The 24258-nt window shown below is 38.3% G+C and overlaps 1 protein-coding gene across 2 annotated transcripts in view; it reads right to left on the bottom strand.

The window, feature by feature from the left end:
• igdcc3 (immunoglobulin superfamily, DCC subclass, member 3) overlaps positions 1 to 24258 on the bottom strand; it is a 66507-nt gene that overhangs the window by 41893 nt on the left and 356 nt on the right. For both annotated transcript variants that reach the window (XR_014626959.1, XM_084406119.1), the window contains exon 2: positions 16771 to 17076. Coding sequence is in view for 1 of the 2 variants with exons in the window: in XM_084406119.1 (XP_084262245.1) it covers positions 16771 to 17076 (306 nt within the window). In the remaining variant the exon portion in view is untranslated. The remainder of the gene's footprint in view (positions 1 to 16770; positions 17077 to 24258) is intronic.

Here is a 24258-nt window from a genome sequence, read left to right on the forward strand (position 1 = left end):
GTCTCTGAACCAGAGCATATCGGTAACCAGACAATTGATGAACCCCACTGACTTCCATAGTAGGAAAAACAAATACTATGGAAGTCAATGGGGTCCATCAACTGTTTGGTTACTGACATTCTTCAAAATATCTTCTTTTGTGTTCAGTAAAAGAAAGAAATTCAAACAGGTTTGAAACAACTTGATGGTGAGTAAATGATGACAGAATTTTCATTTCGAAGTGAACTAATCCTTTAAGAGGCGATACAGATTTACAACAAATCTTCTACAAAGTTCTACAAGGAAGTTTTCAAATCACTCTAAAAAAGACTGACAAGCATAATGTTGGGTAATATCTTCCCATAAACTTGTCTACTTACAAATACCCAACATACAACAAGTGTTGTCATCTCTGCTGCAAATTCGAGCTTTCCAAAGGACACTTTTTGAAGGTCATATGGAGAAATTGTACAATTACAGAGGAGGGAGGCAGCCGTACACAGCAGTGACCTCCATTTCTTGCTTTCTCTTTTTTTCTCTTTCTCAGCACTCAGAGCAAAAGTACTCAACTGCATGCTACACTGAAGAAGAGAGGGGCGGTAACAAGCCCTTGACATTGAGAATGCTGTCCGCCTCGTGATCCTGCAACGGTGAATACAGACATTTATGGTATTTACAGTATAGCATATTCATTTAGATCCATATGAGTGTGATATTGATGATGCAGTTACATACAGACTTTTAACACTCAAAAGATCTTTCAGAAGGGCATTTTTGCATCTTGAAAAAATGCAGTACAGTATGTGTGTGTGTGAGAGAGAGTAGTCTATATGGGTGCCCTTGAAAGAGAGCTGATGGGTTCAGGGGAGCTCATTCTGGAATGAAACACTCCCTCCAGGTTCAAGGTTGAACCTTCACAGTGGCCACTAGGTCGAGCAGAATCTGAGACTACCAACACATGTTAGTTCACTAATTCATTACTTGCTCAGCGCAGTTTTTTTTTTTTTTTTGTAACTCCAGAAAGTAATAGCTACTGTTGAGGCTGTATATTTAAAATTATCAACAACTAAGAAGTCAGTAATTTTTTTTAAATAAATTAAATGCTTTGATTCAGCAAGGATGCATTTAATTGATCAAAAGTGACAGTAAAGACATTTACAACGTCATAAAAGATTTCCATTTCAAATAAATGCTGTCCTTCTGAACTTTATATTCATTAAATAATCCTGAGAAAAATCTCGGTTTCAACATAAATAATAAGCAGCAAAGCTGTTTGAACTGTGATAATGAGAAATGTTTCTTGAGCACCAAATTCAGCATATTAGAATGATTTCTGAAGGATCACATGACACTGAAAACTGGAGTAATGGCTGCTGAAAATTCAGCTTAGCCATCACAGGAATAAATTACATTTTAAAATTGATTAAAATATAAAACTGCTATTTTAAAACTGTAACAATATTTTACAATATTACTGTCAATTTTACAATTTTTCCTGTCATTTTGAAAAAACAAATGCAGCCTTGGTGACCATAAGAGACTTGATACAAAAAATTGTACCGGCCCCAAACATCTGAATGTTCAAAACTTTTCCTTTTAAAATCATTTCCCTAACTTTTTACTGAGTTTGTTGTGATACATTCTGGTATTACTTTACACATCCAATGCCTTAGAATTTGGTCAATATAATTTGATCTGAAACACTCATATGATGCCTAAAATGACGCAAGTTGCGCAACTTTGGAACAGAACCACGATGTCTTCAGCACAATAGTAGATGGCCAGGTCCACTGCTACAATTCATTCAGCACAGTGATCAGTCAGCTCATCCAGCTTACCCATCTCCCAACACAAAAGGGGGGCATATTGTGCTAGCCTTCTCATTGAGAGTTGAGACTTAGCCATAGTATTTAGGTAATTGTCACTTAGGCCTAACACAATATGTACTCACTTTCAACAGGATTTACAAGCCACCACCATTGTGCCCTTAAGCAAGACACTTAACTCAAAATTTCTCCAGCAGTATTGTCCCTGTAATAGATGTACTGTAATTCGGTTTAGGAAAAAAAACATTTGAAGCGTCAGCTGAATAACTACATAGTACTTGTGCAGCTTTAGTAAGAAAGTGCCAAGAATACAAATTCACTGGGTAAAAAGATTCACTGCAAGGACATCAAAGTAATGAATGATGTGTGAATCATAAGGACTCCTAAAAACTTAACTGTCAGAAAAAGAGAAATGTATACTAAATGTAATTTATATATTTATATATATATATATACATTTTTTTTTTTCAGGATGTCATTTCCTGTTGAATTGGAATTCAGTTCCTATTATTCCAAATAAACTTCCTGTGGGGTGTGGCCAATTCAATTTAAATTCTAACATAATTGAAAGGGATCCAGCTCTTTATTTTCCCAATCCTGGCCCACACACGCATGCATGCGCACACACACACAGTCCAGTTGAGACAGAAAACATGACACAGGGTAGCTTTTTCAGAATGACTTGCCAGCATGCAATCCAGACTTCATCTAATTGATTCCTGTGGAATTCCATCTTGGCCCCAGATGGCCCGCCCCGAATACAGCAGGCTGACTACCTTTTAACCCCATTCCCTTCATGTGCACTGTCCCCATATGACAAAGAATCAAAGAGAAAAACACCCCTCACCAACAACACTTCACCATTTTTTTTCCTTTCCAAACAAAGGCTGATGTTTGACTCTATAAATAATCTGTATACAGTAGCCCAACAGATGTGTGTAACATGCGCATAAAACACAGAGATAACGCAATTTACCATGGATTAACACTCTTAATAAAACTGTAAAACAAGGAGGGAAAACAATTCCAAGCGATTCAAAGAGGACAGTGATGTTATCTGACAGAGTCAGGGTGTTACGCCACCAGCGCTGCCGAGCAAGCAAATGCTTTGTGCGTGAAAAGGGATTTATTTGTGCCAGCCAAATGTTGAAGCGCCTTGGAAAAACATTAAACCACTGAAACAGATCTCTTATGACAGCATGACAAATCAAAGCCTTTCTCAGTGTGTGAGAGCGTGTTAGAATCGCTGTGGTCTTTCACTGATTGCAGAACGCCTATGCTGATGTTAGGGGGAAAAGCTCAGCACAATGTCAGTGTTCAACCACCTTATTCATTCAAAGCCAAGGTCAATGTCGCTGGCCCCGAGGGGAGAGGGGGGGGATGGGCGGCACAGGGAATGGAAGAGTGAAGTCGAGGGGGGAGTTGAGAGGTGTTGGAGGAAAGGACGAAAACAGGGAGGGGTATTCTGCCCCAGTGCACACACAGAGGTCACCATTCCCTGGCTGACCCCTCCCCCTCGCCATCCTACTGTGACCTATAACCCTGGCATCACTGAGAAAATGCAGAAAAAGACAGGGGGCGGGGAGGAAATAAAAAAAAAAAAAAGAGAGATGAGGCAGAAAAAATATGAACGCTATGTGGAGTGAGCGATGACAAAGGGAGGCCAGAGACAGGCGAGACAGGCAAGTCAGTTAGTCAGTGCAAAATAGAAACCTGGAAGCTGGTGGCCTTTAAAGGGGTAGTTCACCCAAAAATGAATTCTCTATTATCATTTATTCACTCTCATGTTGTTCCAAACCTGTATGTGCAAACCTGACTTTCTTTCTTCTGTGCAACACAATTTTGAAGAATGTTGGTAACCAAAGAGTTTCGGTTACCATTGACTTCCATTGTCTGGACAAAAAAAGTTATTCTTTTATGTTCTACAGAAGAAGAAGAAAATGTATGGTAACCGAAACTGTTTTGATTAAACATTCTTTCAAAATAAATGTTTGTGTGTGTATGTGTGTTCCACAGAAGTAAGAAATCATACAGGTTTGGAACAACATGAGGGTGAGCAAATGATGACAATTTTTTTGGGTGAACCATCCCTTCAGTTAAAGCTTTGAGGCTTATCTATAAGCTAGATGACAAAATAGTTAAAACTGCCATATTTAAAATGTTCAATCTTTTTTTTTTTCAGGAAGATGGAGCAAAAATACTGATGACTCATTCTGCACTACACAGAATTTTGTCCAATCAAATGCTCTACAATAAGAATGTGACTACCTCAACCCACAACTGTTTAGAAAGTTGCAATTTATTGTCTAATTTAAAATATAGACTAGATTGGAATTCTGATCATCATTTATGGCTGCGACGTAACTAAAAACCTATTGCATTCAATATGTCCTTTCCAAATTTCAACACAGCAATTTCAAGCTCCTCAGGCTATTTCATGAAATCTGCCCGCCAAATCACTTGGGAAACACTGACGTTTAAATAAAATGTTGTACTAAATTACTAATGAGAAAGATGGATGTTCTTTGAAGTCCAAAACACCTCACAACAATCCCGTCTAGAATCTCCAGAGAGAACAACAGCGAAGGCAAGAGTGATACAGGAGAAGATTAGTAAGATGTGACAGCGCCTCATGCCATTCTTCATCTGTTCCTCATCCTCATCTTCCTCTTGAGGTCCCATGATTTTCTGCCAATCTTCCAACAAGATGTCTGCCTTATGGGGCGGACAGGAAGGTTTTTTTATTTTTATTGGTGGATGGCTCAGGGAGAGAGGTTTTTATTGGTGGATGGCTTGGGTCCTGTAAAGTGTGTTTAACAGGACTGGCTGGCTGTAAAGGTGCTGTTAAGTGTAGTGAAGCGCGGTGACGGGGCAGTGGATATGAAGGGAAAGGGGACTTCTGGGAGGAGCTGGCACAGAGAGCTGGCACACACACCACAGCACATGAACAAAAACGGGCAGACAAAAACATGGGCTCTGAGCAAACAGACAAGACGATAAGAGATATTTCAGCATATAAATGCAGGAACAAATGTAGAGGCAAAAAGACAGATACACAAATAAAGAAATACACTACTGTTCAAAAGTTTGAGGTCAGTAAGATTTTGTTGAAAGAAATTAATATTTTTTATTCAGCAAGGAAGCTTTAAATTGATTGTAACAGTATAGTTTTACACTGTTACCAAAAAATATACATTTCAAAGGAATGCTGTTCTTTTGAACGTTCTATTCATCAAAGAATTCTGAAAATTAAGCAGCACAACTGTTTTCAACATTGATAATAATAGGAAATGTTTCAGGGCACCAAATCAGCATATTAGAATGATTATCTACATATTATACTATAAAATAAGACAATATTATATTTAACAGCCATTAGCTTTTAAATAATACACTTGAAATACTCTTGTTCAGTCAAGTTTGAAAAGAGTCTCTCTCTTCCTTACAAATACGCACACACACACACACACACACACAAAGAGGTGCCCCATCACGAAAAAGTTGTCCTGCCTCACAATGATCTCTGACCTCCTTTTTGACCTTCCATGCCTTGCCTTTAACCTCCATTACTGAGGAATTCTCTCAACGAGCCCTAAAGCCCACACTCTAAAACCAAGAAAAGAGTGATCACAGGACTTCTTTTCACTTGCTTGTTTGTGAAAAGCAGGGGTGGTCCTAAGACATCCGGACAGAATTCATTTACAACCCCTGCCCCTTGACGTGCCTCCAAATGAAGCTCCCTTCTTAACCAAGTGGAAAAATCCTCTTAACAATGGCCTTGAATTTTAAAGTGGACCTGAAGCCAGATGAGTGGAGCCTATGGTCAAGGTTAAGTCCATTACTAGTCCTACAAAAAATAGTTAGTTCTTATTCTAGAACAGCATATTATACAACTGACTTGCATGTCATCTCAGCAGATTTCTAATTCTGTGGGTAACATTATCATAATAGGGGTTGGAGAAAATATTAGCAGTGAATTGCAGAATAGCGAGCACTCAGAGCAGTGAAGAAATGAGAGGCAGTCTGAAGTTTGGAGTGTGAATGACAGCTGTTTTTCTTTCTTGCTTCAGACTGCCATTTATCATCAGCACGCCATCCAACTCACTGCTAGAATGACAGAATTGTTAAAAGGCTGAGAAGAAAGGGAGAGGGGAGGCAGAGTAAGAGAGACTTGAAAACAGGGCAAGAATGTGAAAGACTGCAAAAGAACAGAAACAGGAATGTGGTAACACTCGGAGGTAAGAGTCAAGAAAGGGATATAAACCATGGGAGAAATGGAAAGAGTAAGAAACAGAACATGAGAAGTAGAAAGTGACAGACAGACATGAATGATACATGTGAGGAAGGCTGCCACACCGACACACAGCAGTTTATGTTTATGGGACAGCTGCTTCTTCTCTCCCCTCTGCCAGTTTAGAGTGTGTGAATTTCAGATGTACCCATTTTCTTTTCTGGCTGCGAGCCAGCTCTCCACTCACCTCACAACCCATTCAAGCCGTGCCAACAAAAAGAGAGAGGCTCTTTGCAAGTGTAGGGGCTGGATTAGATTATGATGCAAACAGGCAAATGCATGTGGAACAGAGGAATCTAAAAATGGGACTCATTTCCTTTTACCTTTAGTTATTGACCTTGCTGGAAAGCTGCCCAATACATGAGGGAATAAATATGTTGACTTACTCAAGGAAAGCAACACATCCCTAAATGAGTATGATCTGCAAAGATGATCTGCACGAAACTGGAATGGCTTTAATATAGGTTAAAACTTATTTTTCGCAAACCAATTTTTTTTGCATCTTAAGGGGAACAACAGCTTGTCAGTGGGGCAGTACTCTCAAAGGAAAAACTGTGTACCCCTAAAAGTTGCACATTAGTACCTTAGTAGTAATATATACCCTAAAAAGGTAAAACTATGTATTCAACCTTTTAGGGGTAAATAAGGTACAAAGTTGTCCCTGTAAAGGTATATTGCCAGTGATAAGCTGTTGTTCCCCTAAATGTAAAATTTTTGTAAAAATTTTCCTGAGTGTGAAAAGACAGAAGCTGGGTTTTCATTTAACCATTTTTATGCAAATTTTGGATTTTGCATGAAAAATGTTGGATGGAAACCCCAAAGACGCAAATATAATTTCCAAAATGTGCCTAAAAAAACTTATTTGCTCACTTGAGGTGGATTAATTTCTTTATGTCTGTAAAAGACAATGTTATAAAATACAATGGAAACTCATTTACAGGACCAAATATATTCCAACATGTACATCAAAAAAGGTGCAACAAATGAAGTTAATGTGAAAAAAGTTATTTGATTATATTTTTTTGTAAATAAAATTTTTGCAAATTTTTGCCTTTTATGACAGAACAGTATAGAGTGGACAGGAAGCGAGGTGGGAGAGAGAGGACGGGATCGGGAAAGGTCCGCGAGCTGGGACTCGAACTCAGGTCGCCCGAAGCGCAACGGTGCGACATGTTGGCACACTGCCCACGAGGCCATCGGCACTGACAATTTATTTTATTTTTGTTGACAGTCTTCTCCCATCTGTGGTCTGTGAAATCTGTGCTCAAACATCAAAAGCAGTCAAGTTACAACTACTGCACTCCCCATAGTATTAATGTCTTACTTGGGGTTCAAAGGGCCCAATACTGATAGAAATCCCTCAAGCGAGAGAAAACACTCGAGCTCCCCTCGAGATTTAAGCGAGATACATGTGCTACAAGACTGCAAAATGATGGTCTATTTCCATGATCCCTTCTCGTGCATTTTATCTAGAGTGGAGCATACAAATAACTGTTAAAACACTTTCTCCAGAGAAGGTGAGAAGTGCGAGGTGTGAATTTTTTTGATGGCTCATCTCTAGTGAATTACACTCTGAGGCATAATGGCAGATGCTACAGGGTCCCTAGACTGATCTCATTATATATTGACTCTAATTTTAGCCCTCTCTTATTCAATCACTCACTCTTCCATATCTCACCTTTCCTGCATACAAGTGTTTTTGCTCATCTCACAAGGCAGTAACGTTAAAACTAAGGTTTATCTTGCACTAGGGACATAACCACCATGGTTATATAACCATAACCACCGCTTACATTCTGATCTGCAGAAATGCGTGGGGCCCCTTTTCAACCTATACCACCGTTCAGAAATTCTACCCTGTTAACAGTAAAAGTTTTCACAAAACTATTAAGCAGTACAATTTTATTTGATCGCCAAATCAGCATATCAAAATTATTTATGAAGGATCATGTGACACTAAAGATTGACATAATGGCTCCTGAAAATTTAGCTTTACCATCACAAGAATAAATTATATTTAAAAAAAATTAAAATAATTATTTAAAATAAAATAAAAGTACAAAATAAAATATTTTAAAATTAGAAAACTTATTTTAAATTGTACTAATATTTCATAATAGCCTTGGTGAGCATTAGCTAATTATAAAAAAATAAAAAAATAACCACTGACCCCACATTTTTGAGCAGTAGTTTATAGGATGTTTTTGCCTGTTTTTTTCTTCTTTTTTATCATTTATCTTTTATATCTTTCTCACTTTCTCAGACACACACACACACTTAAAAAAGCAATAGCAACAAGCCACATGATCTGTGGTATCATTTACGTCTGTATCACAAATGGTGTGGGATGGGTTTTATTCATGGTTTTGTTGGAATCTCCCACCATAAGTATGAGCTATACTTAGCCAAAACCACAAAAAAGTGAAAAGACAAATGCTGATTCAATAATATTCATCAGCACCTCACATACTGTATATCGGACACCCAACTCCACCACACAAAAAAAGCAATAGCAACAAGCCACATGATCTGTGGTATCATTTATGTCTGTATCACAAATGGTGTGGGATGGGGTTTTATTCATGGTTTTGTTGGAATCTCCCATCATAAGTATGAGCTATACTTAGCCAAAACCACAAAAAAGTGAAAAGACAAATGCTGATTCAATAATATTCATCAGCACCTCACATACTGTATATCAGACACCCAACTCCACCACACAAAAAAAGCATTAAGTGTCCTCTATTTTAGGCCTGTGAATTACCCACCATCCTTCTCTCTCTCTCTTAATTAGGGCTCTCTTCCTCTCAAGCACTTTCCCTCTTTCTCCCTTCTTCTCCATGCCCCATTGTGAGGCAGTCCTGACCTGAAAGCATGTGTCATTGAGCTCCATGTCAGTGGGGTGCGGTTGGGCTTCTGTACAGGAGAGGGGGGGCTTGTGGGATTGCGGGGTTGGGTGGGAGGAGCTTGGCTACTGGACAAAGGAGAGAGGTAGGACATGTATTGTTGAGTGATAGAGTGGAAAGCCAGTGGAGAGGGAGAACGTGGAAGGGATGAAATCCAGAGAAAGTGCGGGCCCCTTCCCCCCCATTACCCTGTACGACAGCCCTATAACCTCCTCTGCTTTGATGGTTATGTGTCAACACATCCTCCCCTCAGGTTTGACCAACAAAACAGCTCTCATTCAACAACCAGGATTAGTTGACAAACGACGGCTAGCAAAAATGTCAAATCAGATTGGAAATGTCTGAAGGGAAGCTCATAAGAAAGATTTTTATAGGAGCTTCCTGCTTCTCGTTCATTCTCCCATGCTCTTTACAATCCACCTTTTTATCGCTCTCGCATTCACCCGTCTGGGTGATGGTACCCCGGGCGCTCTTATCCTCTGTTAAATCATAAAGTGCGCTGAACTACAGAGAGCTACGTATATGTTAATATGTACTGATCTGTTTGTGTTTATTTGCAGTTCCCTCTTCAGTCGTCCCTGGCCTCATCTCTTCTTTTAGTTTAGCCTTTCCATCTTTAATTCAAGCAAATTCCCTCAAGAGTCGACAGGGTCAATTACAGCCCAAGAAGGCTGAATGAGAGGGTGAGAAAGAATAAATTAATACTTAACAAAGCCTATACTCTTTAACAATTGACGCTTAAGAAAAGAACAAAAGTGCATGCGTTCCAATTGATCCAGGAGAGCTGTTTGGTAATGGGTGGGGGCTTTTATGATCAGTTGCTTGGTGACAGGCTCAAGAGGAGGGCAGGAAGCAGGAATAAACTGTGCGTTGCAATCCACTGTACCGTTTCCATGATTCATTCAAACTATGAAAAGCTTCCTGAGGCCCAGCTAATGAGGATCCACTAGCGAAAGGAAGAAAGAAAGACAGAGAAAAGGGAGAAGATGGAGAAAAAGAGGCAACGAAGCCATCAAAGACGAAACATTTACAAAAATAAGTGTTTCCTGAAAGGGCCACGTGATTGAGAGCGGCGACGGGAGCTCAGCACCCGACTGTGTGCTCACAGAAACGGTCGACAAGCGAAAAGGGGAAGCATAATTTATGGAAAGAGTGGCCGTTTTGGGGCGGAAGGGGTCTTTTTCTGAGGGGGGTTGTAAAGAACCTTGCTAATCACACCCTCTTTTGCCATGGCAGAGTTCTCTCTTCACGGCAGTGGGCCGAAATTACCCCAAAGTGCAAATTGTGCCGGTGTCTCGAAAAATGTGCACAAAACCAGAAAAGACACAAAAACACAGGGGCAAAAAAAAAAGAAAAAAAAGAGTCCTTTGATCAGTTTGAGGACTAAGGAGCAGATCTATGTCACCTCACTTAGCAGGAGAAAGGGCTCTCCTAACAGCCTGTGCAACACTGGTGGCGTCTAAAAGCATGAAAGAGCGCTGTAATGGGTGGAAAGCCTCTTGTATGCTAAAGCAGCCCGACTGGTGGTTGGCCATTACACATCTCCCTCTTTTTATTATTTTCATTAGATAGATGTGCTTGCTATACAAACAGCCTGCCTGGGGTGTCACAAAGCCCCTTGGCAGCAAACAACCAGGTACATTTATCTCATTTCTACAGTAAACGTCTCATTGAGAGAGGGGAGGTTAATATACTGCAACATTTGAAAAGACTTTTGATAAGAGGTTTCTTAATATACATTGCACAGTCACATTAAATCTCTTACTCTCCATCCTGTTATCACCTTCCTCTCTCCTAGGTGTCTCTAATAATTTGCTATCTTCACCAGGGAAATGAGTTTGTGCCTATAACACACCACGATTATGAGGAGTGTTTCCTTTGCCACTGTTCAATCTGCAGCGCAACAGCGAAAGATATCATATTTCAATTGAACATGCAGTCTGAATTGAATGTGGTGAGATAAAAGACGGTGTACTGTGAATAAAAAATACCAAGACATGCTGTTCTATAGCATCGTTTTGACTGCCAGCACTCAATAACAGACATACAGTGGAAAAAATTACTCTTATTGACCATATTTTATGAATCGCACAAAAAAAAAAAAACGCACAAGTTGTTGATTTGAACCCATCTGATGAACTGAATGAACTCACTGAATCTGTCAGAGCGCCTACTGCACTAGGAAGCATTGGCTTTCTTTACAAAGACTTATCACAGCACATTCAGATCATCATAGAATGGATAGCAACAGATCTTCTGTATCTTCTGAGTGAAACGGATTATCGAAAAAGAACAAAATGTAGGGCAGGGACTTGGTTCACACCATTGGTTATTAATTGGATGGAAGCAGATCGGCTGAATGTGAGTTTACAGTCACATGCAAGACAGGGGTGGAGTTTATGCAGACTAAATGATTGGAGTAGTGGACATACATCACCAGAGAGAAGTCTGTCATTGATCGGAAGATCTAGTTATGATATTTTAATAAAAATGACAAGCATAAGTTTTTTTTTAAACTATGAAACATGCATGGGTGAATTGTTCACCATTAGATATATTTAGAAAATAGAATGGAATATAGAATTTCCACTTAATGCCTACTTCAAAGGAACGATGCAAAGCTTAAAATCTTGTTATTTACTCACTCTTATGTTATTTCAAGCCTGTACAGCTTCCTTTCTTTTTTCTGTACATAAAAGGAAATAATTAAATTAGTCTGCATAACTAAAATTACAAATTTGCATTTTTTTGAGTGAACCAGAGGCCAGGTGCATAAACATAGCCACTATGTTACTGTGTCTTAACAACTAGTCTGACCTAGCAGTTAGTTAGGGTATAACCAGTCTTACTTTTCGGTTTCACATTAGAACAATCTACCTTTTTATTTCAAATTTTTTTACCTTTTAACTGACTTTTAAAAGTTATGAAGAAGAAAATTAGATGACTAACTTGCAAGACTAGTCTAAGCAGTTTATGCAACCGGACAGAGGGTGCACCGTACAGCTATAAAACGCAATCCAACACTATAAAACCAAACACAATGTGATGAAGATGTCCTAAATGTCAGCATGAAGAAAGACCCAACTTAATGACTTCAAATACAACTATGGATTTTGCCTCATGTCATAATACGAAACCCAAGGCAGTCTGTAAAAAAAACCAAAAAAAAAACATGTAATGACTTGAAGATCAAACTCCATCTCCAGCAGCACATGTGTAGGAACTATTAGCGTGTCATTGATTGTAGCTGAAGGCCTAAGGGAAGTCTGCTCACACACATGTACCAATGTAAAATGAGAAGAACGTCATTTCAGCTGTGTGAGAGTTGCCCTGCAGATAGAAGAGTGAGAATCCAGTTGGCCATTAAGCCTGTTCTTCCTTTATCCTGTACACTTCTAAAGATTCATGGATAAAGAGGCCATGCCCTGAGCGCTGGTACCATGATACTCTAGACACTCATCATTCCTTTTGAAACCAAGCAAGCACACACTCTCTCTCACCTACATCACTTAAATATTTGTCACAGGTCAGACACTAAAAAGGAAAATGTAGAAAGACTCAAAGAGTGGGCACATGCTTCATTAAAATGGAGCCCACTGTCAATGCTCAAGCTTTCAGTGCCGGGATCAAAAGGTCCCTGAGAGACCTTCGAATCAGTCGTGATCCTACAGCTCTGATCAATATGAACCAAAACTGGGGCCATCCATTACACACAAGCTGACAACCAGGAAGTGTGCGGCCAGACTATTATTACTGGAGGATGTGCTAAGATGTGCAGAGGTTGTGCTTATAGGGGTTTTGAACATGAAAGGAAAGAGTAGTTGGACTTCAGTGCTGTTACATAGCATACACTTAGCCAACTCTACAGAACTACTGTCTCAGGGTCTATGATAGAATTATATTGTACCATGTTTTTGTTTTTTTTGACATGACACAAATATATTTTCCATGTACTGAGATGTTTTTGGCCATGTACCATGTAAAATCACGGTATTCTTCAAAGCACCCTGGAGTTTTTACAATTTGAGTTGTAAAATTTATACACTAAAAGTCAGAGACAATCTGTAACAAGACACTTTAAAGTCGGAATGAAATGAAAATTCGTCCTATCTATCTTCTAAACACATGTTATGGATCTTAGTTTTGACCTTGTAATTTTTAATGATCTTTCAGTGAAACTACAAACTTCTCTCTGGGAACGTATGGCTGACTTCTCCTACATCTCCTTTATCTCGAGCCCTGTTCCTTTTTTACAATCGACTGTGAGCTCACATTCAGATCTGCCTTCATCCAATCAACAACCAACCCAACATTTTTGATAATCCATTTCACTCGGATGTACTTCGCAATAAAAAATATTGCACATAAATCTTTTAATCGTCTACTATTATTATTTTTTTTTTCAAAATATCCCCATTTGTGAAAGTCAACATTGAGCTTCATCCTGAGAGACGTTATCAGCTGTTATTTTCTTTTTAGCCGTCATTTCTTTCTAAATGTGCCACTCAGACCTTCCAATTTCATGCAACTCTGTTTAAATACATTACAGCACATTATTCCATATTTAAATCCTACTATGTGCTCATTTTGTGTGTCCCCAGACCTGATGGTACAGTATATTGATGGTGCCTATAGCTAATGCATTACATCAATCTTTGTATGAAAATAATAAAGAAAACATTCTGCCACATAACATTACGCTTTTATCTGAGTGCTTTCATTATGCTTGTCCACCCAGCTTTGCTTGCCAATCATTTAGTCCAACAATAGATCTTCATCTGCTATGCTATTAGATTTGCATCCCACTCTATCTCCCAGCTATTGTTCACCCATAATTTATGCAGAAAGCAGACATATTCCTTTCTGGTCCTGATGAGAAATCGAAAAAGGTGCTAAAAAGTAACCATGCGCTGACCTTTACCAATCAGCATCCCATAGAGTGTGGGTTTAAAGGTTCCCCAGTCCAGCGAGCCGAGATGACTGTTCCCTGTGGCGTGGCAGAGGCAGTGTAACTTCAGAGGCCAGTCACTAACCACTGGCCCACTGGGAGCGGAGCCAGAGTATGTACCACAACACAGCAGTCCACCGTCTACACACAGTGTGTCAGTCTCACTTCACCATGTGTGTGCGCATGCACAAGTCAACGATCTTCACATCACACACACACCTCACTGCAAGGCCAACAAATGGACTGCTGTGTTCAGATATGGCACAGCATGGGCTGCCCATGTGTGTGTGTGTGCGCGCATATGTGTAACAAGACCGCAGGCGGAGATGTCTTTCTGTGTCAAACAATACGGCCACAGAGCTAAATGTCTGCAGACACTGTTTTGCTTTACGGATGCAGAATCAATTGCAAACGTATGATGCAGTCAATAAAAAGATGTTAAATTGGGCATGTCATTACTGACCACACTGCATTAAACACAGAGCTCAATATCTGTACAAACTGTCCATTCAGACCATGTATGCTATGGATTCATGTGTATTTTTTATGTACACAAACTGACAATAAAGCAGAATCAAGACCAATAAATGGAATGAACACTTTTTAATATGACTCAATTACAATTTTAAATAATATAATATAATATAATATAATATAATATAATATAATATAATATAATATAATATAATATAATATAATATAATATAATAAGCAATTACTACTTTGTGTTATCATTAAATATACTATACATTTATATCTACATTAATGTAAATTATTTATGTAACGGTATACATATTGTATATTTATATTTAAATAAATAAATAAAAATAAATATTTTATGATAAAATAAAGTAGTGATGACTCTTTAGCTTAGAGAAACTATGCTTCTCTCCAAAGTTAATCTTGTGAGTGTGAGCTAACAGGTTACTGTGAGTCTTGATTGTTTGAAGTTGAAGAGAAAGGACCTGATTTCTAAAAGCGTATTCCTTCTGAAGCGCCATAATAACAGCAAGAGACCCTGAATTTCTCACATCATCACTAAAACACTTTCACATTAGCACTGCAGTGCGCTTTCAAATTAACACTCGCCTGACATCCATTTAATGACCAACTCTGCTCTCCCCTCAGCTACTATTTACAACTATGCCATCACAACTACCTCCTGCTAACCGCTAAAGAGAACATAAAGAACCCTCCATAAGGCCCTTCTGTTTTCTTTCTTCTTATGCCCTTTATATTTACCCAGCATCTATATGAAAAGATCAAACACATTTTGGACGACATGAGACCGGAGAAATCATAATAAGTCATCTTTAGTTGACTTAAAATCCAATCATAAGCACAATACAGTAACAACGCATCAGCATTGGACGGGAACAAGGCCCGATTCATACGGGGCCACGGTGGGCATGGGCGACTAGAAAAGCAAATTTAGCCTTGGTGCCTGTGACCAGCAAGAGGGCGAACAACAGCACTCCAGATTATTGTGACACCGACAAAAGCAGAGGGAAAGGAGCACAGCATGGCCGGGTTTAATAGTTAAGTTCAATACAAGAGCCAGAGATTTAATAATATAAATCACAACACAAGCACGACTGGGAGCGCCACAGCAGCGCACAAAAGGCAGACTGGATCCTACAAGCCAATTTATCTTCAGAAATAGAAGGAGGCCATTGTCCATATATCAAATGGCCTGTCCCAGCCCCCTGCGTCCCTCATGTTCAGTTCATCCAAAGTTAATGTAGCCTGAGTCTACACCACGCCGTGCTCTAACACTGTGTGCACTGTGAAAGACTCTGCAAATGAGCTGGCAGTGGCTTCTATCAAACTCACTTTAGCTTCTCGGGACAATCTAACAGCACCAATATCTGCTGGCAGTGGTGTATCTAGACATTTTTCACAGGGGTGGTCCATTTGGGGTGGAGACACTTTCAAGAGTGGCATGAAAAATAGCCTGCCTTCCATGAACTTATAATGTGATTTTCTTACTCCCAACAAATATAATATAATATAATATAATATAATATAATATAATATAATATAATATAATATAATATAATATAATATAATATAATATAATATAATATAATAAAATGGCAAGTAGGGAGGGGCGAGTGCAGACCGGAGCTCTAAAAGGATAATAGGAGGAGTGACTACAGTGCAAGATGAGAGAGGACCAGGCCTGGACTTTATGCTGTATTTTATTATGTTTATATGCGGCAGTCGTCTGTGAGTGGCTGCCGCTTTACGGTTTTGTTGTTTGTTTATTTTATGATTAAACTTTATGTTGATCGTTTGCCGGTTCCCACCTCTTTCTTGCATGAGCCTTGAACACGTTACTATAATATAATATAATATTCTAAATAAATATATATATTTTCATTGTCATTATCATCTTCATCATCATGGACGGCAAGCTAAGCAGAAACAGATGAGACGATATTAAGAGTATTATATTAATATCATTTTAACTAACAATTGCTATCAATTTTACCATTGCATTAAAAAGTATTTGCTATTAATATATATAATATAATATAATACTATAATATAATATAATATTCTAAATAAATATATATATTTTCATTGTCATTATCATCTTCATCATCATGGACGGCAAGCTAAGCAGAAACAGATGAGACGATATTAAGAGTATTATATTAATATCATTTTAACTAACAATTGCTATCAATTTTACCATTGCATTAAAAAGTATTTGCTATTAAAAAAATCCTTGAAAAAACGAACAGGTGGAATTAGCAGAGTGTGAAGTGAACAAGGTCTTATCTCTCAATTACAACACACTGAAATGTTACTTACTAGCAGCCTGGACTCTGGCTTTGCGACTCAAGACAAGCCCAAAAAAATTTTGGGCTATGCACTCATAGTCTCCCTCATCAGACGAGCCATCAGACTTGGTCTTCTGGAAGTGGCCAATCAGAAGCGAGCCATTAGCAAACATGACGTAGTTTTGGTCCTCCACAATCAGCGCTCCGCTGCGTCTCCACTGTGTGGTGATGGGTGGGATCCCCTCCACCTGACAGTGCAGCATCAGAGGTTGTTCCTGAACAGCGATGATGTCACTGGGCTCCAGGGTGAATGACAGCTCGGCCCCAGATGTCATACCTAGTAGGCACAAACATACAAACATACACAGATTAAAAACTGAACTATAGGCAATACAAATGAAAGGCTTTATTCAGAAGGCTTTGCTCAGAGTATTACAATTTAAATCAATGGAATCAAATGCTTAAGGTGACACTTATGGGCTATAGAATTAATTAATATCGACTAAATGGACAAATAATTCTCTATAATAATTGAACATACAATACCGTTAAAATGTTTGGGGTCGGTATGACTTTTTTTTACATTTCTGAAAGAACCACTTGTTCCAAATGCTCACTAAAGCTCCATTTATTTGATCTAAAATAGAGCAAAACTGTCAAATATTATTACAAATTAAAGTAACTGTTTTCTATTTGAATATATTTTAAAATGTAATTTATTATTTTGATTGCAAAGCTGGATTTCCTTTATTCAGGATTCTTTGATGAATAGAAATTTCAAAACAGCAGCATTTAATTGAAATAGATTTTTTTTTTGTAACAATGTAAAAAAGTCTACTGTCATTTTGATTCATTTAATGCATCCTTGCTGAATAAAAGTATTAATTTATTTTGTACGATTTTTTTTGATGAGCCGCAAACATTTGAGTGGTAGTGTGTGTAACACTTGCATTATCTATTATGAAAGCTGCTATTTAGGAACAGATAGAGGAGGGAGGAACATTTCCGTTAATCACTCAAAGTTGGCATGATTATCTGCTGATGTCAATTTAAAAATGGCCAAGTAAAAGTCAATTAATCTGCCTGGCAGATATATATCAGTGTTGAGATTGGGAATAAATGGCTCAGTGCCATGATTGTGCAGTGAATTTGATTGATAGTCATAGATCAGTAGTGTAGTGAAATTTAAATGTCTCTTTGATTTAAACTGAATGCAATTCACAGGCAAATAGTTTGCACGTTAGTGTGAAAAGCTAGTGTACTATTTGCAAGGGTCTGTAATTTTTTTCCTATAGGGTCGTGAGGATGCTGCTCATCAGCTAGACCAGCACCAAATCAGCAGTAAGCAACATACAGTAAGATGGTAAGAAACCACAACAAATGAGATATAGGACATATTGGAGAGAAATAGAAAGGAGATTTAAAAAAACTTTCCTGTTGTTATCTAACATCTTTAGATGAAGTTTGCATCTACACTAAAACATACCACACTAAAGGCACATTCACACCAAGAACGATAACTGTAATGATAACTGTATTAGCGTCAACCAGCGAACAATTACATTCCGTTTATTTTAAGCATGCACAGCCGCTTTAAATGCTCAAGTTCTTTTCTGATTGGCTGTCAATATTTTTTAACAGCTGGAAAAAAACGTTCTGAAAATGATTACAATTTCCATAGTTCCTTATTGATATAGTTGTGGTGTGCTGTAGACACTGCTAAACTATTTTTTAACTTTTTAAAACTATATCTTTATCGTTATCATCCTTGGATGTGAAAGTGAAAGTCTCTTTAAATGTTCCCTTTTAATAATAATGTCCTCCAGCAGATCAGTGACACCCACAACAAATGAGGGACGAAGAATAAATAGCAGTCTGCCCTAACTTAGCGTGATAAAAAGGAGAGCTTAGCGGACTCTCTTGTGCTCAGAACTGGAGGTATCGGGTTTCAGTCACTGATGGGCTAAGCAGTAGCAGCCTCTGCCTGCGGCTCAGGAATCCATCTGAAGTTCAGCAGGCCGGGGGGGGGGGGGGGGGGGGGGGGGGGGGGGGCACAGCTAGACACCAACTCTGGCATCATCGCTCAAATTCCAACCCCAAAATATATCCCTATAGGTGCAGTCATGGAATGCACTGACTCGCTCGTCCCTGCAGATCACATGACAAATAAATTAAGAGGGAAAGACAGAAAAACAGCCTCTCATTATGTTACTAAAGTGGGCTAAGAGGCTTGAGTTATCTCTCCAGGTCTTACTTATCTCACTGCTGTTCCTCTTCAAATCACTCTTTTTGTTCCTGCTCCATTTGTGAAACAAGAATCATGCTCTTCAATCAGTTGCCCAGTTTTATTAATGGACACAGTTTTCTTCTCTGACTTCTAACAAGGTTTTATTGCAGCTCCAGCAGAGCGTCATTCTCAGGGTAACGCACACGTCCCGAGAGCAACTGAAAACTTCTCATTAGGGTCTTTGCTATATAAAGTGTTGTACAGCACAATGTTTAGATCTTTTTGAGTTTTGATGTTGATTTCACTCACGCATAACTTCCAACTTGAATTCCCCAAACTACAATAATTCAAGCGTTGATATATTAGTATATAAATACTGCAGTGTGATTCGATGCTATGATTGATTTGGCACTTCTGCTTCAAACCTTTTTAAATTCTTGAAGCATATACTTTTAGATAGCAACCTCACACTTGGTACACGGACACTTCAAAATAGTGCAAATGCTAAAAAAGTTTGAGGTCAGTAAGATTTGAAGAAATAATGACTTTTATTCAGCAAGAATGCATTGAATTGATCAACAGTGACAGCAAGGACTTAGGCCTATACTGTACATTGTTACAAAATTTTTTTTAACCATTTCCACAAAAATATTAAGCAGCACAACTGTTTTCACCATTGATAATAATAAGAAATGTTTCTTGAGCAGAAAATCAGCATATTATGCTTTCTGAAGGATCATGTGACACTGAAAACTGGAGCAATGATGCTGAAAATTCAGCTTTGCCATCACAGGAATCAATTACATTTTAAAATATATCAAAATAGAAATTGTAATATTTCATAATATTTTTGTTTTGACTATTTTTGATCAAATAAATGTAGCCTTGGTGAACTATGCAAGAGACTTGCAACAGACTTACACACCTTTTTAATTATTCTTCTTCATTTTAGATTGTTACATAACACACAATTAATTTGCTTTCACCAAACAATTAAATGACTTTAACTACTTTCTCTATTTAGCACGGACCATGTTCATTGCTGCCTGCAGCTATATTTATTTATATTTTTTTCCACTAAATGTTCATGCTTCTGTTAAGCACCCGTGTGTGAGATAGAGAAGCATAAGTGAGATAGAGGAAGAGAGGCCACATCAGCAGCAGTAAGCCCATGTAGTTATTGATTAGAGATCTTCAAAGAAGGCTCCTTGAACTCAGATGAGACATCAATCAGAAGAGAAAGAGTAACAGCAAATGAGGAAAAAGTGAAGAAGAAGTGAAGAGATAAAATGAGTAAAGGATGAGAAACAATATTCATTTAAAAGAAAGATAGAAATGCAAGAACAAGTATACAGCAGCAGTCACACCGACACGACATAGGCTGATTGCAGCGAGAAGTGTTTAGGGTTTAAGCACGGCCAGAGCACCCTGGAGTTCAGGATTAGCCCTGTGTGAATCCTGCAGCCTGCCAGGCAGACTCACACAGAGTGCCTTTGAGTGATGCTCACACATGGGTTTACCACTGACACCACAACCACAACATGCCACACCACATCAGACTCAATCACTGGTCTCTCCACCCTGCAGAAGCCTATCAGCTAGAAGGAAGAAAGAAATCCAAAGAAGAGACATTTTAAAAGGATAGTTCACGGCAAGATGACCGGATTTTCATCTACGCACCCTCATATTGCCTGAAACACTTAGCTGAACGTCCAAGCTGTTTTTCACACAACATATGAAGTACCTGCATCTCTCAGATTCCAAAATTAACAACTAACTGGCATAAAATACCAAGAGAGTATAGTCTATAGACCTGTGCACTACTGTACATTCTAAGTCTTCTAAGTCATGTGATAGCTTTATGCGAAGGACAGACCTTTTATTAAATTCCTGATTTCCACCTGTTCAAATAGAACCTGCATATAAACTAGTGCAACACATTCAAAGGAGCTTGCTTGAATTACCAATGTCCCAGTGGTGTGCGGTGGCGTTTCAAAATGAGGCCGCAAAGTCCTCACAGTTTTTTTTTTATATATCAGATGTAAATGTATGTCCGTTACATTTATTTTTCCTGGTTAAATAAACATTAGGCCTACATAAAAAAAGAGAGACCAAATACAACTCTATTTTGTATTTTTACACTAGCCTAGCTATGTAATGTTCTATTTATTAAAACCAAGTATAAATTAGTGTTTTTACACATTTTTACATTTATTCCAAAATAATAACTTAAGGCAGTAACAATATATATTATTTGTGAAGTCATGTTCAGCTTTCTTTTTAATAGTCAACTTATTTTCAGCAGTCGTCAAGCTTGTACACTGGCCACAGACACGAAGATACCTTTAATTTCCCCAAGCTAATTTGCTTATAAACCCCCCCACAGTCATCATGTTTTCAGGCCAATTCTTGTTTTCATTCAGGCTGATTAGAGAACAAGCATGAAAATAAAAGGTGGGATTTATCGCACAAACCAATCAATTATAACCGATCATATCCAATCATACTGCAATGGAGGCATTGCCTCCTCTCACATGACTTTCAGATTCATTGTCAATTATTCCTGTGAAAAAGGATACAATTAAGCCATATATTTTTCAGCATCAATACTCCTCCTGCACAGTGCGACATGGATATATCATCAGCTGCAAAGAAAAATGTACTCTGCACTATATCACGTAAATGTGATTATAACTAAATGCCAATTCTTTAGCCCTCTCTGACCTTGAGTCGGTGAAATATCACACCAATAACGCAGTGAATTAAAGCGTGCGCAGACCATGATCAGCCCGTTTCATTAGCAAAGGATAATTCCGCTCTAAAAAGACATTCGCCTCTCACTCTAAATATCATTGGTTTAGGATGACCTATACTGTAGCTGTGAAGGAAACAATGTCCAGGGGCCCGGTGCCACCTCCTTATCAGCACCCTCCATCATCTCTTTAGAGCCTTCTGCTATAAACAGGGCATCTGTATAGCCTCACCTGCTCAATTCAAATACCAAACCCTTTTCCTCTCCTCATTTCGGCATCTCTTCCCAGGGTTTTGGTGTGACAGCCTTTTGCACACTGCAGGTTTTGTTTTGACTTCCTGTGACAAAGCACTGAAACATGCTGTCAGAGTGATGGGATGGCTGCTTTCAGCCCCTTTCTTTTGTGGAGATTTACAGAAAGAACTCTTAGATTGAGGCCACAGAGGGGGGGAAAGAAAAAGTAATTCTTTGCAGGGTGACCTTAAAATTTATCATCATCATCATCATCATCGCTCTGCAACTGGAGCAGGTTGTTTTTACAGTCACAGCTTTAACACTGGACCAACTGCTTGATATGTGAGGAATTTTTCAATTAAAGTTCTTATTGCACAATCAGAGCTCAATGAGAGTATTAAATCCTTCAGTGAGGGATGTTTTTTTTTTTTTTTATGAATACACACAAGTACACATCACAAGCAAAAAAATATATTAAGCATATATTATCTGTTTGAACTTCCTTTAGCCTGAGCTGCAATGTTGTTGCCTTCACCTTCCCATGAGACCGGGACCATCATAAGAGTACTTCTCTTCCTCTCTCTGAGAAAGCACTTTCATTTGTGTCTCACACAACCTGTTCACAGTTATTTTAACATCCTGATCATATGTGCGTTGTTAGTATTTGCAGAGCGTTTCTGTATTTGGTTGTGTTGAGTATTTGCACTAACTAAGTGTTGAGTGATGAAGTTATTTTCTTAAAAAAAAAAAATCTATTTTCATGTGTTTTTTTTCAGTTGCAGTGAGTTGAGGTCTCTCGGCCACCGTACCTATCCAACTTAAAAGAACAACGTAAAAAAAATAATAATAATAATTTCACCACCCCCTGGGGAGATAACAAAAGACATTCAGTAATTTAACAACCCAATCCATGCTATTCCAACTCAATCTTTCCTCCTCTCTCAAAGTGCTTTGCTGATTGACAGCTCTGCGATGATAAAAACCTGAAGGAAGACTCCAGCATAAGCCAATACTTTAAAACATGACCTCAGCACGTTTGTGGTTTGCTTGATGATCGAACTAGTTGGTATATAAATGAGCTTTGTGAATGCTAAGCAAGATCCTGATTCCCTAGATGTCATGCTCCATTAGCACATCCTGCACACTGCCCTCCAGCCCAGGAAAACAGGCCACACGTTCACATACACAAACTGACAATTACAGGGGAACAAAGGAGCCATGGAAACTTAAAGGAGAAGGGAAAGACAGCCCTGACACACAATCTTCAAGACAACAACAACCTTCAGTTCTTCTCTCGCTTTTCCATTACAATGGAAACACAATAAAAGGAAACAATCAATCTGAGCTCCTGCTGGCTGCTGTCTATGACAGACAACAGATTAAAGCTGCTCACCTGTGGGCTGAGAAGGTGAAAGCTACTGTATTTTAGGGAATATTCCTGTACTTCAGATATCAATTTTCTGCATCTTCCCTTTTAAGTTATCACTTAAAGCCTAAACTACTAAACATGAACAATACATGCTGGAAACCTGAACGGTTAACAGATCTATATGCCTAGAGTGCTGAAGATGTCTGTATGTCAAATAACAGAATAAAAAAAAGAAAAAAAAGAAAAGCTATTCAAAGCTACAATTGATCATAAATCAAATATGAAACTGCACACCCTTCAGCTTCTGCTATGATCTCTATACACATTCATTGTCTGTACAATGTCTGTTAATGTTTATTAATGTCTTGCAGAAAGTTCATTTATTTATTATTTTATTACTAATAGGTCTATTTTAACATTATTAACACTTTATTTTATTCACTTTGTTTGGCAATATTGCACGCAAAACAAGTAATTTAAACAGGAAGAAATTGCTGTTCTGATCAATAAAAACACGCACAGAGATATAGGCTAGCCTACTATTAAATGAATCAAAGTGCACACTTATCACTTCTCAAAGATCAAGGACAATGTCATGTCTTGACTGACTATTGCACATATTGATTAATTAATAGCAGAAAAAAACGCATATATAATGAATATAACTCAAATTTATAAACTCAAACTCAAGGTTTCATAATGCTCTGACACATTGCTCAAGAAGAAATATTATTAGATTTTCATTGTTATATTCCAAATGCAACACATGTGACAAACTTTACATCATACATTTTTTCCAGTGTCTGAAAACAATGCGAAACCCTAATAAATCGTGTAAGCAAACAAGCGCGTGGAACTCTCCATTCACAAAATCACGTATCTAGGCTATATTACATGTAGGCAAACACACCCACCCAGTCGCAACTACAGCAGTAAA

This window comes from Rutilus rutilus (assembly GCF_951802725.1).
Source record: "Rutilus rutilus genome assembly, chromosome: 3".
Taxonomy (NCBI): domain Eukaryota; kingdom Metazoa; phylum Chordata; class Actinopteri; order Cypriniformes; family Leuciscidae; genus Rutilus; species Rutilus rutilus.